General features: G+C 44.7%; 1 protein-coding gene across 1 annotated transcript in view; it reads right to left on the bottom strand.

Annotated features, from left to right (window-relative positions):
* Nucleotides 1–6210: 6210 nt before the first annotated feature.
* LOC126278365 (endoglucanase A-like) overlaps nucleotides 6211–16412 on the bottom strand; it is a 49106-nt gene continuing 38904 nt past the window's right edge. The window contains exons 7-8 of the mRNA XM_049978433.1: nucleotides 10575–10714; nucleotides 6211–6473 (exon numbers count right to left, since the gene is read on the bottom strand). Coding sequence (XP_049834390.1) covers nucleotides 6260–6473; nucleotides 10575–10714 — 354 coding nt within the window. The 3' untranslated portion in view covers nucleotides 6211–6259. The remainder of the gene's footprint in view (nucleotides 6474–10574; nucleotides 10715–16412) is intronic.

The raw sequence follows: 16412 nt of genomic DNA, 5'->3' as shown, positions 1-16412 counted from the left end.
TCATACTGTCTTTCAGACAGATAGACACTACCTAATCTATGTGACGAGTGGTGCTGCAGTTTATGTGGTCAATATTGACTTACTTTGGTAACTTTTATGTACAATGTACAAAAACAGAAATTAAACTTTTAGAACATGTTTATAGGCCCACTTGCTTCGGAACTGTTTTGATAACCAAGCGCATATTGGAGATCATTTTACGTTTTCAACATAGTACCTAATTATAATGTGATTACAGACCTAACATCTCCATTCTTCAGAAAAAATACTTTATTACTATTATGTCTAGTTCTGCGAGATAATGAAGTAAATTGACGAAAGTAGTAGTGGAACAGTAAAATTTTATAGTATCTTTTTGGTGGTGTATCTTCTTCTTTCGTTTCACTTTCTTCGGAATTTCTTTGCGCCCAGTATTTGTTCATTCTTTCTGACCTTTTTGGATTCACTGCTACATATAATTTGGCGTGACGTTGCTGCGTTGTGAATAAATCAGCGTTTTGGTTCCTAGTGTTTTACAAAGTTTGTTGTTACGTGTCTTACTGTGCAATATTTTGAATGGGGTGGTTTTATACTATTTTTATCCTATTTGTACGACTACGTAACAGTGATACTCACATCGGCAACCAGTCGACACATTAGTTTGCTTGCATTCCATATTTAATCTTTCGCTGAGAAAATGAATCAAACCTATGTCACTATACAGCAATAATTGTAAATATCGAGTTAGCTGAGTTGTCAGCGATGCGGGCTGCCATGCCAAGGGTCCCGGATTCGATTCCCGGCTGGGGCAGTAGATTTTCTCCGCTCAGGGACTGGGTGTTGTGTTGTCATCATCACCATTTAATCCTCATCTCCGACGCGCAGGTCGCCCAATGTGGCGTCGAATGCAATAAGCACTTGCCCTCGGCGGCCGAACTTCCCCGAATGGGGGGACTCCCGGCCCACAATACCTTACGATTATTTCCATTTCCATGTAAATTTCTACGCTCTAGTAGTGACTACAGCTCATAATATTTGATTTTTGTACCAGGTTATTATTACTTGAATGCGGTCATTATTCCGTTGCGCAAATTTTACTTTGGAATAGAAATGTCAGAATTATATCGTATAGTGTTTTAACATTGTTTGAGAACTTGATTGCTTTCTTAAAGAACTTGACACGTGTGATCCCCTCCCGCAGTCACTATGAAAGCCAAACCTGGTTCCCGACACCTGTAGAAGAGGTTCTGTCTAACAAGAGAGCTATAAAACAATTTTTCCATAATTATTGTAAATGTCGCTTTCTTCAAATTATCTACAGCCTATAGACACTTGGAAAAAATCATTTCTTCTGCTAACAACTGTAAATTTTTTTTTATTTTTTTTTTAATTCTCCATCACTTTCAGTATTGGCAGTCATCTTCACAGGAGGTACTGCACGATACAAGACAACACAACACAAGTACGTGAATTCCTACAGTCTTACGACATGACGGTACAAACAGAAACGTAACATAAGTCAAATGGTCTAAAATATGCCTCTGCCAAATAAGGGAACGTTAAGTGCAAAATTTGACTAATTATGACAATAATGTTTCAGTAAATTGCCACTAACTATTTGATTAGCAAATAATTGGAAATTTCTGTCTTATATGCATCTAATGAGTATCGCAGTTTAGATTAATAATTTCAGGATGCACCACCATTATTTGTATTGCACGAGACAGCCCTTCACTCAGCTATCTTTCCTTTTCTTGTGAAATAATGCCTCATCTAGTAGTATTGTCGCAGGTTGTCTGAGATCTGAGTTTGTAGGCAGGTGTAAATACCATATGGTTAATGTAGATAAATTACTGACATGGGTAAGTAAGTAACTTCTTGAATTACCAAGGCACCGAATGACAATGATGAGATAGTAGAAAAAGAGAAAAGGGCTGTTTCGGGCGGAAAAATGGTTGAATGTAAAATTTCGAAACTGAAATAATTTTTATGTTTATCAGTTATTGTTATGTATAACCTACGTAGATTTCGTTGAAAAATATGACAATCGCTAATACTTCTGCTGCTATTTAGATTACACGTACAATTTGCTACTATCACCATGTACTCCAGCACACTAGAAGATAACGGTATACTATTTTTATGACAGTTAAGTATCCTCATGTAGTATAATCTTCCACACAACGTTTTTATTTTAATTTAATGAGGTTTCTGTTAATAAATATTCTTCAGAAATGAAAAAATATTTTTAGTGCACGATGCTGTGTAACATAGTACACACCCAGTACATATGGAGAACTTGAGTACTATAGATTCCTTCAGTTAGTGAAAGAAAAACACATGCCTTGAGGGGTTAGTTTTTTTTAGTATGCAATTGCAACACATTTTTGGGTACTGTACTCTTCTTACCATTACTACCAGACGCCATCTTAACTTCAATGTTTATTCCATGTGTGGTCAAACAATAATAGAAGAGACATATCTGAAACACGTACCTTTAGTCTGATATTCTTCGATGTACACGTAATGTCTGCTTCTTTCAGTATTGCAATTTTACCTTTGAACTGTACTGTGCCCTGTATACCACACATAGATGGACTACATTTTCCTGTCAAGATTAAGTGTGTGCATGCTACCAAGTTTCGATAATGTAAATCTACTACAGTACTAACTCTCCGACAGAAAAATGGTGATAATTAGTCACATTTTATAGTTTATGTTCCCGTATTTGTTAGAGATGTATTTCTGAGCAGTTGATGTACATTATATAACTACGAGTATAACGTTACTTCAAATCTTTTTATCTGCTTTCATGTTATAAGTTTGTATGAAATTACGTACTTTGTTATTCTTGTCTTGTACCTGTAAAGATTATTTCCAGTACGGAAACCGATTGTTGTTGCTGTTGTGGTCTTCAGTCCTGAGACTGCTTTGAGACAGCTCTCCATACTACTCTATCCTGTGCAAGCTGCTTCATCGCCCAGTAATTACTGCAACCTACATCCTTCTGAATCGGCTTAGTGTTCATATCTTGCTCTCCCTCTACGATTTTTACCCTGCACGCTGCCCCCCAATGCTAAATTTGTGATCAACAGATGACTCAGAACATGTCCTACCAACCGACCCCTTCTTCTAGTCAAGTTGTGCCACAAACTTCTCTTTTCCCCACTCCTATTCAATACTTCCTCATTAGATATGTGATCTACCCATCTAATCTTCAGCATTCTCCTGCAGCGCCACATTTCGAAAGATTATATTCTCTTATTGTCCAAAATGTTTATCGTCCATGTTTCACTTCCATACATGGCTACACTCCATACAAATACATTCAGAAACGACTTCCTGACACTTACATCTAGACTCGATGTTAACAAATTTCTCTTCTTCAGAAACGCTTTCCTTGCTACTGCTAGTCTACATTTTATATCCTCTCTACTTCGGCCATCATCAGTTATTTTGCTCCGCAAATAGCAAAACGCCTTTACTACTTTAAGTGTCTCATTTCCTAATATAATTCCCTCAGCATCACCCGACTTAATTCGACTACATTACATTATCCTCGTTTTGCTTTTGTTGGTGTTCATCTTATATCCTCCTTTCAAGACACTGTCCATTCCAGCCGGCCGCGGTGGTCTCGCGGTTCTAGGCGCTCAGTCCGGAACCGCACGACTGCTACGGTCGTAGGTTCGAATCCTGCCTCGGGCATGGATGTGTGTGATGTCCTTAGGTTAGTTAGGTTTAATTAGTTCTAAGTTCTAGGCGACTGATGACCACAGATGTTACGTCGCATAGTGCTCAGAGCCATTTGAGCCACTGTCCATTCCGTTCAGCTGCTCTTCCAGGTCCTTTGCTGTCTCTGACAGAATTACAATGTCATCGGCGAACCTCAAAGTTTTTATTTCTTCAAAAATGGTTCAAATGGCTCTGAGCACTATGGGACTTTACATCTTAGGTCATCAGTCCCCTAGAACTTAGAACTACTTAAACCTAACTAACCTAAGGACACCACACACGTCCATGCCCGAGGCAGGATTCGAACCTGCTACCGTAGCGGTCACGCGGTTCCAGACTGAAGCGCCTAGAACCTCTCGGCCACACTGGAGTTTAATACCTACTCCAAATTTTTCTTTTGTTTCCTTTACTGTTTGCTCTATATACAGATTGAATAAGACCAGGAACAAGCTACAACCCTGTCCCACTGCCAAATAAAACTCTACAGCCTTTGCCATAAAAAATATTTTTTTTTTTGTAAATGTGTTATAGTTGGGGCCACCGTATGGTGACGAAATGGCTCTTTTCCCCTTATTCCAGATGTTTTCCAATTGCTTTTGGAAATAAACTTTTGAAATGTGTTGACAGGAAGAACCACTTTGCTACTCAGTGTTGTTTCAATAGTCTGGATTCTGCTCCTGAAAGCCCTGGACGTATAAAAACTTTGTGGAGATACTTGGAGAGCTGTGTAATCGTGATTCGGCTGTAAGTTCTCCCATTTTTTGGAAGCAGGTGGTGAGTCCTGTTGGGTGAAGGCTGTATTTAAGAGTTTAGAGTGTGTCGATTTGGGAATGAAGGATCCCCAGTAATCAGTAAAGATGTTGAGCCAGTACAGAGTGCTCTGAAAGAGTTCACAAGTGCATTTCCCGTGTGTGGGCATGGACTTCCGGTCAGTTACCTTTCTCCGCAATTGTCGGTCTAGTTAGTGTGCACATGATCTGTGGGAAGGGCCAGCACGACATGGCGTAGATCCATCAGTCAGCTAGGGGTGATGTTTACAGTTCCAGGTTTTCTTTCTTTCCTTCTTTCTTTCTTTCTTTCTTTCTTTATCGTCGCCTTGTTCCACGTCACGTAGGGCTGGCGTTGCTTTTTTGGATCCTTCTCCTCCATAGTACTCTATCCATTGCCTCTTCCTTTTTCCATCCTTTCTCTGTTAGGTCCCCGGATATCTTATCCTTCCACCTCATCTTCGGTCTTCCTCTCCTTCTCTCTCCTTCAATATTTATATCTTCAACTCTGTTTCCGATATAAAGTTCCCCTTTTCTCTTTAAGTGTCCGTACCGCCTTCGTCTGCTCTCTTGCATCTTTTTCCCCATGGGCCCCACTTTCACAGCTCCTCGAACAAATTCACTTCTAATCCTGTCCTTCCTTGTTACCCCACACATCCACCTCAGCATCCTCATTTCCGTCACTTCCGTCTTCCTTTCCTGGGCTACTGTGATTGACCATGTCTCTGCCCCATATATCATAGCAGGCCTTACCACCGAATTGTACACTTTCTCTTTCAACCCAATGCTCACCTTCTTTCACACAACACTCCGTTTATTTTCCTCCAGTCCTCCGTCCCTCTGTATGTACGAACCCAGGTATTAAATTTGCAGACCGATTTCAGCTCACCATCCTTTGCGGGACCCCATCTGCACATCCTTCAGTGCTAAAAATTTTGACTTTGTCCTGCTAATTTTCATCCCTCTTTCTTGTAGTGCCTTCCTCCAATCCTCCAGCTTTTCCTCAAGTCTGTCGATGTAGACTTGAGGAAAAGCTGAATGATTGGAGGAAGGCACTAGAAGAAAGAGGGACGGAAATTAGTTCCAGGTAGACGTATTGGAATCTAATTTGAAGAAATAAATTCCGTTTTTTTCAGTGGAAATATGTTGTGTGTCTTTTTCTGTGTCTTCTGCTTTTCTGTAATTAATTGTCGATATGTGTTGCTTAAACCGGCTGGAGGTGGACTAGCGTACGTTTTCAGTGTACCTTTTCCAAAATAGTACTCAGAACTAGAAGCGTCTCTGAATAGCGTTCGATTTCTACAGGACATTTGTTAACAGTATAGTAGTGACAATTTTAACAGTACCTTTGGTGTGATATCAGAGCCGGTCACCCTTATTTAGACTGATTTAGCGGTGTGGCGTTTCCGATCATTGATCTAGATCCGGCAACACATGTTTCCCAGTAAATCTGGCGGAGCTGCACGTCGCGTAATTTCTCACGCGCCGCAAAGCGCTAAAAATGTGTGGGTCAGTTTGAGGCCACTGGAGGTGTGATAACGCGGCGAAAGGAGCAGTTCGAATACTTTACCTGAACCGTTGCAAACTGCTCCTTTATCAGCGCAAAGGAACTTCATGCACGACGGAGTTCCTCGTTGTCTGAGCCGCATTGCTAATTTCTCGATGCTGGAATTGGAATTCTCAGGAGGTACGACGGATTGGTTAATACTAACAGAAGTAACAAACACAGTCATGCACTTAGCGTTTTAGTTTATTGTGGGACACCTGTGAGAGGGAACGGTTCAGAGTCCGAGCTGTACGAGGGCCGCCACGACCCCCTGGAATCCGGCGTTGAAGTCGAGCGCGACCTCGTTGTGCTGGTAGTCGGTGCGGTTGTCGTAGTAGGCGTCGTAGGCGTCTGGTCCACCAACCAGACCGCCGTAGAGCACTTGAGGGTTGGGTTCCAGAGTGCTGAACTGCGTCCAGTCACAAGTCGCGGGCGCTTCGGGGCAAGACCTGTCGATACAGAACAGCAGGAAACTGTAACTAGGGCGCAGAGCGCGGTTGAGGAGACTTCGTCAGAGATGTACATTTAAGACACGTGTGGTGTTCGTACCGTAATACCTTCAGTACACACACCATCAGATTATTTGACTTGTCGCTCTAACGAAGTAGGCGAGTGTCAGCAGTATGTCTCGTGGTCTTACTGTGGCGTGTTTACCTTCTGCCGTTAGGTCAGACGATAGAAATGCCACTTGCATGCTTAGAGTAGCAGATTGGCGGTAACTAAGTTTAAACAGATCTTGATTAAGTTTCACACTCATTTATTAAAAATAGTAACACGCATAAAAATTACTTAACTTGGTTATGGATGCTATTTACAATTGACGATCTGAAGTTCCTTTGGTATTGGTACATTAATCTTATTCTCACTTATATCTCTGATACTCGCCAAAAGTGTCTATACATTTATTTTCATGGCTATGTACAGGAATATGGTAATCTTATTGGGAGCAGACAGAAAATTGACTATAGATTGGTACAGACAAATGTAGACTCACTAATCGGAGGTCTGTACACTCGTTATAATACCTCGCACATTCAGGTATCACTGTGCGAGTGTGATACACGAGGAGAAAAGGTTCTACGTTAGCAGCAATCTCATTGGCTGCGTTACATATTAATACGCGGATGGGCAGAGGAAGCAGAGTTTGTTCGTCTCTATGGGAGCGCCATCTCGAAGTGCGGAGACGGACGAGCGCTGCGCCTGCTCTGTTGTGCTTAGGGGAGCGCGCTCTAGTGGGAAAGTTGTGTAAGCGGAACTATGTGCACAACAACACGAAACCCCAAATTTTTAAAGCAGTGCTAGACATTTTCACCACTTTTTTGTAACTCAGTTCCACAGAAAGGGGCAGGAAAACGAGGGTGAGAAACATTACCCATTCATGCATCGAGATGCCTTGTATATTACCATGCGAACATACGACGGTCACTCCAAAAGAAAAGCACACTATTTTTGTAAAAATACAGTTTTCATTCTGCATGTGTGAAAGTTTTACAGTGTGTAGATACACCCTTCCCGCTGGTTTTCAAACCTAGTTCAACCTGTTGTAAGTAGGCTGTTTAGGTTTTTACATTGGTAACGCCACGTAGCGCCACGTAAGGCCACGTAGCGCTCTGTATGAAAATCACTGGCTGTGTTGTGTGCAGTATGTGGCTGGTTTGCATTGTTGTTGGCTATTGTAGTATTGGGCAGTTGGATGTTAACAGCGCGTAGCGTTGCGCAGTTGGAGGTGAGCCGCCAGCAGTGGTGGATGTGGGGAAGTGAGATGGCGGATTTTTGAGAGCGGATGATCTGGATGTGTGTCCATCATAAACAGTACATTTGTAAGAATGGATGGCATGAACTGCTATATATACACTCCTGGAAATGGAAAAAAGAACACATTGACACCGGTGTGTCAGACCCACCATACTTGCTCCGGACACTGCGAGAGGGCTGTACAAGCATTGATCACACGCACGGCACAGCGGACACACCAGGAACCGCGGTGTTGGCCGTCGAATGGCGCTAGCTGCGCAGCATTTGTGCACCGCCGCCGTCAGTGTCAGCCAGTTTGCCGTGGCATACGGAGCTCCATCGCAGTCTTTAGCACTGGTAGCATGCCGCGACAGCGTGGACGTGAACCGTATGTGCAGTTGACGGACTTTGAGAGAGGGCGTACAGTGGGCATGCGGGAGGCCGGGTGGACGTACCGCCGAATTGCTCAACAAGTGGGGCGTGAGGTCTCCACAGTACATCGATGTTGTCGCCAGTGGTCGGCCGAAGCTGCACATGCCCGTCGACCTGGGACCGGACCGCAGCGACGCACGGATGCACGCCAAGACCGTAGGATCCTACGCAGTGCCGTAGGGGACCGCCCCGCCACTTCCCAGCAAATTAGGGACACTGTTGCTCCTGGAGTATCGGCGAGGACCATTCGCAACCGTCTCCATGAAGCTGGGCTACGGTCGTCTTCCGCTCACGCCCCAACATCGTGCAGCCCGCCTCCAGTGTTGTCACGACAGGCGTGAATGGAGGGACGAATGGAGACGTGTCGTCTTCAGCGATGAGAGTCGCTTCTGCCTTGGTGCCAATGATGGTCGTATGCGTGTTTGGCGCCGTGCAGGTGAGCGCCACAATCAGGACTGCATACGACCCAGGCACACAGAGCCAACACCCGGCATCATGGTGTGGGGAGCGATCTCCTACACTGGCCGTACACCTCTGGTGATCGTCGAGGGGACACTGAGTAGTGCACGGTACATCCAAACCGTCATCGAACCCATCGTTCTACCATTCCTAGACCGGCAAGGGAACTTGCTGTTCCAACATTACAATGCACGTCCGCATGTATCCCGTGCCACCCAGGAATGTGTCAATAAAGTTTCCCCTTCCTGGGACAATGAATTCACGGTGTTCTTATTTCAATTTCCAGGAGTGTATTATGACTTTTGAACACTATTAAGGTAAATACATTGTTTATTCTCTATCAAAATCTTTCATTTGCTAACTATACCTATCAGTAGGTAGTGCCTTCAGTAGTTTGAATCTTTTATTTAGCTGTCAGTAGTGGCGCTCGCTGTATTGCAGTAGTTCGAGTAACGAATATTTTTGTGAGGTAAGTGATTTGTGAAACGTATAGATTAATGTTAGCCAGGGCTATTCTTTTGTAGGGATTTTTGGAAGTCAGATTGCGTTACTCTAAGGGGACTTTTCAGTGTTCGCGTGAGTGGCCCAGTCACAGAATGTCTTCAAGATCGCTGCTACACTTGACGCTCGTGAGAAGCAACGTGCTGTCATAGAAATCCTGTGCTGTGAAAACGAGACAGTGGGAAACATCCACAAGAGGTTCAAAAAGGTGTATGGAAATGCTGCTGTCGATCGCAGTACAGTTAGCCGGTGGGCAAGCAGCTTACGTGATGAGAGCGGGCAGGGCACTATTGAAGATTGTCCTCGCAGCGGCAGGCCTCGTACAGCACACACTCCAGACAATGTGCAGAGAGTTAACGAATTGGTGACTGCTGACAGACGCATCACAGTGAACGAATTGTCACGCTACGTTGGGATAGGGGAAGGAAGTGTTTGCAGAATACTGAAAGTGTTGGCGTTAAAAAACGTTTGTGCCAGGTGGGTCCCCAAGATGTTGACAGTGGCTCACAAAGAAACAAGAAAAACAGTATTCAGCGAACTTTTGCAACAGTACGAGAATGGTGGAGATGAATTTCTTGGAAGAATTGTGGCAGGTGATGAAACATGGCTCCATCATTTTTCACCAGAGGCAACCAATGGAGTGGCATCATGCAAATTCACCCAACAAAAAAATTCAAAACCACACCGTCTGCTGGAAAAGTTACGGCTACGGTGTTTTTCGATTCCGAAGGACTCTTGCTTGTGGACATCATGCCAAGTGGAACCACCGTAAATACCGATGCATATGTGACGACACTGGAGAAACTTCCAGCTCTACTGAGTCGTGTTTGACCACATCGGAGAAAGCAGGATATTTTGCTGTTGCACGACAATGCACGGCCACATGTCAGTCAAAAAACCATGGAAGTGATCACAAAACTCTGATGGACAACACTGAAACACCCGCCATACAGTCCTGACCTGGCTCCGTATGACTATCATCTCTTTGGGAAACAGAAAGACTCTCTTCGTGGAACAAGGTTTGGAGATGATGACTTCCTCGTGCACACGGCCAAACAGTGGCTCCAACCGGTTGATCCAGAATTTTACTGTGCGGGTATACAGGCGCTGGTTCCAAGATGGCGTAAGGTAGTTGAGATGGAGGGAAATTGTGTGGAGAAATGAAAACATTGTACCTAAGGGATGTATCTACACACTGTAAAACTTTCAAAACATGTTGATTTAAGGTGGATTAAAAAGAAAATAGTGTACATTTCTTTTGGAGTGACCCTCGTAAGTAGATCACTGGCTCTGCGTCTTTACATTTGCATCGGGAAACTGAAAGTGCTGGTAATGTGGTAGCAGTAAGGCGGCAAACACTGAGCGCACCCCCTGCATTACCCCCCTTCCTACTTGCACACCACTGTAGCTGGCCGACAACTCACGCGGCGCGGTGGTGCGCCCTGAGCGGCGGGTTCTCGCCGAAGCCGACCAGATAGCTGCGACCCGTGTCCCCCAGGATGTAGCCGATCTGCTCCTTGGCCAGCGCCTGGTTCTCCTCCGTGTTGATGCCCAGCGCTGCTGCCTGCGAAGAAACAAATGTTCAAATGTGTGTGAAAGCTTATACAGTCCTGGAAATTGAAATAAGAATATCGTGAATTCATTATTTCAGGAAGGGGAAACTTTATTGACACATTCCTGGGGTCAGATACATCACATGATCACACTGACAGAACCACAGGCACATAGACACAGGCAACAGAGCATGCACAATGTCGGCACTAGTACAGTGTTTATCCACCTTTCGCAGCAATGCAGGCTGCTATTCTCCCATGGAGACGATCGTAGAGATGCTGGATGTAGTCCTGTGGAACGGCTTGCCATGCCATTTCCACCTGGCGCCTCAGTTGGACCAGCGTTCGTGCTGGACGTGCAGACCGCGTGAGACGACGCTTCATCCAGTCCCAAACATGCTCAATGGGGGACAGATCCGGAGATCTTGCTGGCCAGGGTAGTTGACTTACACCTTGTAGAGCACGTTGGGTGGCACGGGATACATGCGGACGTGCATTGTCCTGTTCGAACAACAAGTTCCCTTGCCGGTCTAGGAATGGTAGAACGATGGGTTCGATGACGGTTTGGATGTACCGTGCACTATTCAGTGTCCCCTCGACGATCACCAGAGGTGTACGGCCAGTGTAGGAGATCGCTCCTCACACCATGATGCCGTGTGTTGGCCCTGTGTGCCTCGGTCGTATGCAGTCCTGATTGTGGCGCTCACCTGCACGGCGCCAAACACGCATACGACCATTATTGGCACCAAGGCAGAAGCGACTCTCATCGCTGAAGACGACACGTCTCCATTCGTCCCTCCATTCACGCCTGTCGCGACACCACTGGAGGCGGGCTGCACGATGTTGGGGCGTGAGCGGAAGACGGCCTAACGGTGTGCGGGACCGTAGCCCAGCTTCATGGAGACGGTTGCGAATGGTCCTCGCCGATACCCCAGGAGCAACAGTGTCCCTAATTTGCTGGGAAGTGGCGGTGCGGTCCCCTACGGCACTGCGTAGCATCCTACGGTCTTGGCGTGCATCCGTGCGTCGCTGCGGTCCGGTCCCAGGTCGACGGGCACGTGCACCTTCCGCCAACCACTGGCGACAACATCGATGTACTGTGGAGACCTCACGCCCCACGTGTTGAGCAATTAGGCGGGACGTCCACCCGGCCTCCCGCATACCCACTATACGCCCTCGCTCAAAGTCCGTCAACTGCACATACGGTTCACGTCCACGCTGGCGCGGCATTCTACCAGTGTTAAAGAGTGCGGTGGAGCTCCGTATGCCACGGCAAACTGGCTGACACTGACGGCGGCGGTGCACAAATGCTGCTCAGCTAGCGCCATTCGACGGCCAACACCGCGGTTCCTGGTGTGTCCGCTGTGCCGTGCGTGTGATCATTGCTTGTACAGCCCTCTCGCAGTGTCCGGAGCAAGTATGGTGGGTCTGACACACCGGTGTCAATGTGTTCTTTTTTCCATTTCCAGGAGTGTAGTATTTAACTGCCAAGGTCATCAGTCCCAAAGCTTACACGCTAAATCATCCTAAGGACAAACACACACACCCATGCCCGGGGGAGGACTCGAACCTCCGCCGGGACCAGCCGCATAGTCCATCGCCGCAGCTCCTCAGACTGCTCGATTAATCCCGCGTAGCCTGCGAAGATGCAGAGGAGAATCGTATCTGTGGTCAGCCCTGCATTAGCAATCTAATTTGTGTACTTCTGTTTCAGTTAATCACACTGTACAAAATATATTTATGAGATGACGCATTTATTACATTAGGGAACATTAAAAACTAATACCTTTATCACTTAAAGAACTGCATCTAAGAGCAGCATTATCAGATACAGAGATAGATAGATATTCAGCGATCACTGGCCATGCAGACCACTCGCTGCTTCCACAAAGTGTCTCCATTCCGTCCTCTTTTGTGCCCGGTTCCACCAGGTGTCCTCAATTTCCATAGCTGCTAGGTCCTTCGCCAGGTCGTTTATCCAGCGCTGCCTTGGTCGTCCAATGGGGCGTTTTGTGTTTGGCTTCCTCTCTAGTGGCGTCTTCGCCTGGATTCCATCTGGCATACGGGCTACATGGCCCACCCATTGTATTCTTCTGCTCTTTATCTTCTGTAGGATAGTTGGTTGTCGCATCAGAAGGTATATTTCCTCGTTTTTCCTCCTCCTCCATTCTCCGTTATCTAAAACTGGTCCCCATATCTTCCTCATTACTCTTCTTTCAAATAATAATAGTTTTTCCCTTTCTCGCTTAGTCACGCTCCATGTTTCTGAACCTGCTGGGCATATCACTGTGCTATAGATTTTCGTCTTAGTGTTCACTGAGAGCCAAGCGTCTCATTGAGGGTATGCATGCATTTCGTTCCCACTGCTATTCTTTCCTTGGTGTCCATTATTATGTTGTTGTCTGTGGTAAACCACACTCCTAAGTATTTGAACTGGTCTACTCTCTTGAACCTCTGGCCATCTATCTCAAGAAATTCTATCTGCTCTTGTCTTCTTCCTAATTGCATCAACTCTGTTTTGTCATGATTCACTTTGAGCCCTACCGTCTGTGCGTAATTGTCCATTTTCTGGTACGTTTCTTTCAACTCGTGCTTTGATTCACTGAACATTACTACGTCATCTGCTTATGCGAGACAATTGAAGTTACCGTCCGTCTCTGCTCCTGCCCACTCCTGTCGCCTACACTCTTTTATTACTTTCTCTAGGATGACGTTGAACAGAACACACGAGAGAGCATCCCCTTGTCTGAGGTCTGTCTCAATCTCGAATGTTTCTGATGTGCCTCCTCAGAAACGTACTGCAGCCTTTGACCCTTCCATACAAGCTTTCACCATTCTCACTAGCTTCTCAGGGATTTTGAAGTCCCGCATTGCACTGTATGGGTTATTCCTGTGGATGCTGTCATATGCACGTTGAAAATCGATGAACAGACTCTAGATATCTTTATCACATTCCTAGTGTCTTTCAGACAGTTGCCCTAGTGTGGAAATGTGATCTATCGTCGATCGGTTTGGTCGGAAGCCAGCTTGGCACTCCTGTACGTTGTTCTCTATGAATGATTGCAATTTTCTGAGGATAATGATGGACAGCACCTCATACGTTACATTCAACAAGCAGATTCCTCTGTAGTTACCGCATTCCATTTTGCTTTCCATCTTGATGTTGAGCATATTATAGCCAATTTCCATTCTTCTGGCAGTGTCTCCTTCTCCCATACCAATCGATGGTTATTTCACTTGCAGGAATGCAACTAATTTGTATCACAATTTCTTCAGCTCCCAAACTTTTACCTAATTTTCACTATGGTTATTTTAAAAAAATAATGTATTCCTAAAAAATTAGTATCTTCTCACCATACACTACGATTAAATGGAAAGGAACAATATGCCCTGTGCATCAACACTTATTTCAAGGTGACCGTTCTACGTGTTGCTTTACTTGAGTGAAATGGAATACTGACTGGTTGAAAGCCTCCTGCTTCCTTATTTGAACTAAGCTGAGTAAGCAACTAGAATTATGGAAGAGAAAATGAGCTCAAAATATTCTCTCTTTTATACAACTTTTTACCATGAAATAAAAGTTAAAGTGATCTGACTTATTTGATTGACGAATCAGGAAAGACCATAGCGCAACTAGTAATTTAATGTAAAAGGGATTAGAAAATGTATTTACATGAATGCAAAACTACGATCATCACATTCCAGTCTCCTAATACGACCTGCAAGTACATTTGTTACCTTTGTAACAGAGGATGTAAGACGTCACTATGTGTGGTCTAACACCTATTCACAATTAACAGCAAGTACACTAATCAGCCTGAACACATTCAAGATCAGCAGGAATACTCGAACTTCTCTGCAACATACTTGCTGCAAAATGCTTGCAAAGAATTTGAAAATACTTCTGATAGCTCAATTGGAAAACGATTTTGCTGAAAGCACATGACTGGTGAAAGGCTCTAGCTTGAACCAATGCATTTAACCTTGGTCACAAAGACTACATTTATAAAGCTGAAAACGCTGCGAATGAAATGTTACGCCAGTGAGTGCATACAAGCCACGATCACCCTAATTGTCTCTCGGTTGCAAAGTAGAAAATAGTCATCGAAATGAAACACCAGGGAAAGAGTCCCCGTAATGCATCTGGTCCCAACGATCCAGGAAACACAAGTATTCTCTGTCTAGCCGTCTACTTGGGGATGCTCCTGAAACTGCCATAGTGACACCAAATTGGTCAGCTTCTCCTCCAAGGCACAGTGTACAGATGTACCTCTGTTGTGCAGCCAAAAACTGTAACATTCGTGACACACTAAAACTACGCGTAGTGTATCTTTGCGCCTCGCCAGCAACTAATAACTTGCAGTAAAGATAAATTACTGGAAAGAGATTTTCTAATGGACGACATTTAAGGTGAAAGATTGCTAAGTTGCATTGCTATACTTCTCTCCCAGGGGGGGTCAGGCCGCAGTAAAGATAAATTATTGAAAGAGGTTTTCTAATGGACGTCTTTCAAAGTGAACCACTGCTGAATTGCATTACTACACTTCTCTGCCAAGTGGATTAGGCCATTACGTGACATTAAGGACTCGTGACAGCCATTGAAACATCACGCAGTGCCTTTTGCACGTACACAACTTAACAGAATTGGTGGAAGCTATAGCACCAATGATGATGTGGATGGTCATCACCTATACACATACCCCAAGACTTGAGCCACCTCTCAGCAGGAGCTAGAGAGTGTCACATCAGTTCTCTCAGCAACCGTTTTTCATCTCTCTCTGTCTCTTCTCTAACATTCTCAAATATTGGCCCTGAGCTAGTTCTTACATTTTATTGGCCACTTTAGATTCCTTGCTTCACTTAAAATACATCGTAAAATCATTTATTGATCTCTCATGACATCCCATGCTAAAAGAAAACATACTTGATGAAATTATTCGGCCTGAATGACTTCTAAAATAGTGCTTAGTTTCCCGATGCCCGAGATTCCTAGAAGGTATCGTGCACTCTTACATTCACTGTGCATTTTTACCGCAGACATAGTGACCAAGTAACCAGAGTCTTTTTTGTCTGTACAGTGGAATGGGTCTCGACTGGATTGTCGTTGTCTGTTTACATGAGTTATCCCCATATGTTTCCAGATCGCTCTTGTGCAGTCAAAAGACGATACACGGTACGGAGATCAATAAATCTTCCAACGGCATTTGTTGCGGTTGTTTATTTATTCAAATAATACAGTGTGTATGGCTGGTATAGAACAAACGATAGGGGCAAGTGAATGGTAGTGAAACAATAACATGACCTTCAAATAAAGTCTGGAATCCAATGTTCACACCAACATGACACATGCACAACTACAGTCATACCAGTGTCACAACACTGCTAATGTCCAAGGCTTCGTTTATTTTCAAACACAGCACGCATTCACAAAGCGATAAACTCTCGATGGATTTATCGTACTTCTGGATGTTGAGGTGTTTCCCATCCAAATCGCTGACGCGTAGCCTTCATCCAATTGGCAGTGTGACGGCAGGCGTTATCGCGCAACAGGATGATCCTTTCCAAGAGCATTCCAACAGCCCGAGAGCAAACATCAAAGCCAACAGTGGAAACATCTCACACCTTCCAGCCAAATAAATCAATAATTCTTCAGACAAGTTCCGGTAAGGTCACCATGACCCCCCTTCTTCGACTGCAGAGCGAGGAATA

The sequence above is a fragment of the Schistocerca gregaria genome, chromosome 6 (assembly GCF_023897955.1).
Source record: "Schistocerca gregaria isolate iqSchGreg1 chromosome 6, iqSchGreg1.2, whole genome shotgun sequence".
Classification (NCBI taxonomy): domain Eukaryota; kingdom Metazoa; phylum Arthropoda; class Insecta; order Orthoptera; family Acrididae; genus Schistocerca; species Schistocerca gregaria.
The sequence above is the reverse complement of the archived record's forward strand: the minus strand, read 5'-3'. Positions and strand labels throughout refer to the sequence as shown.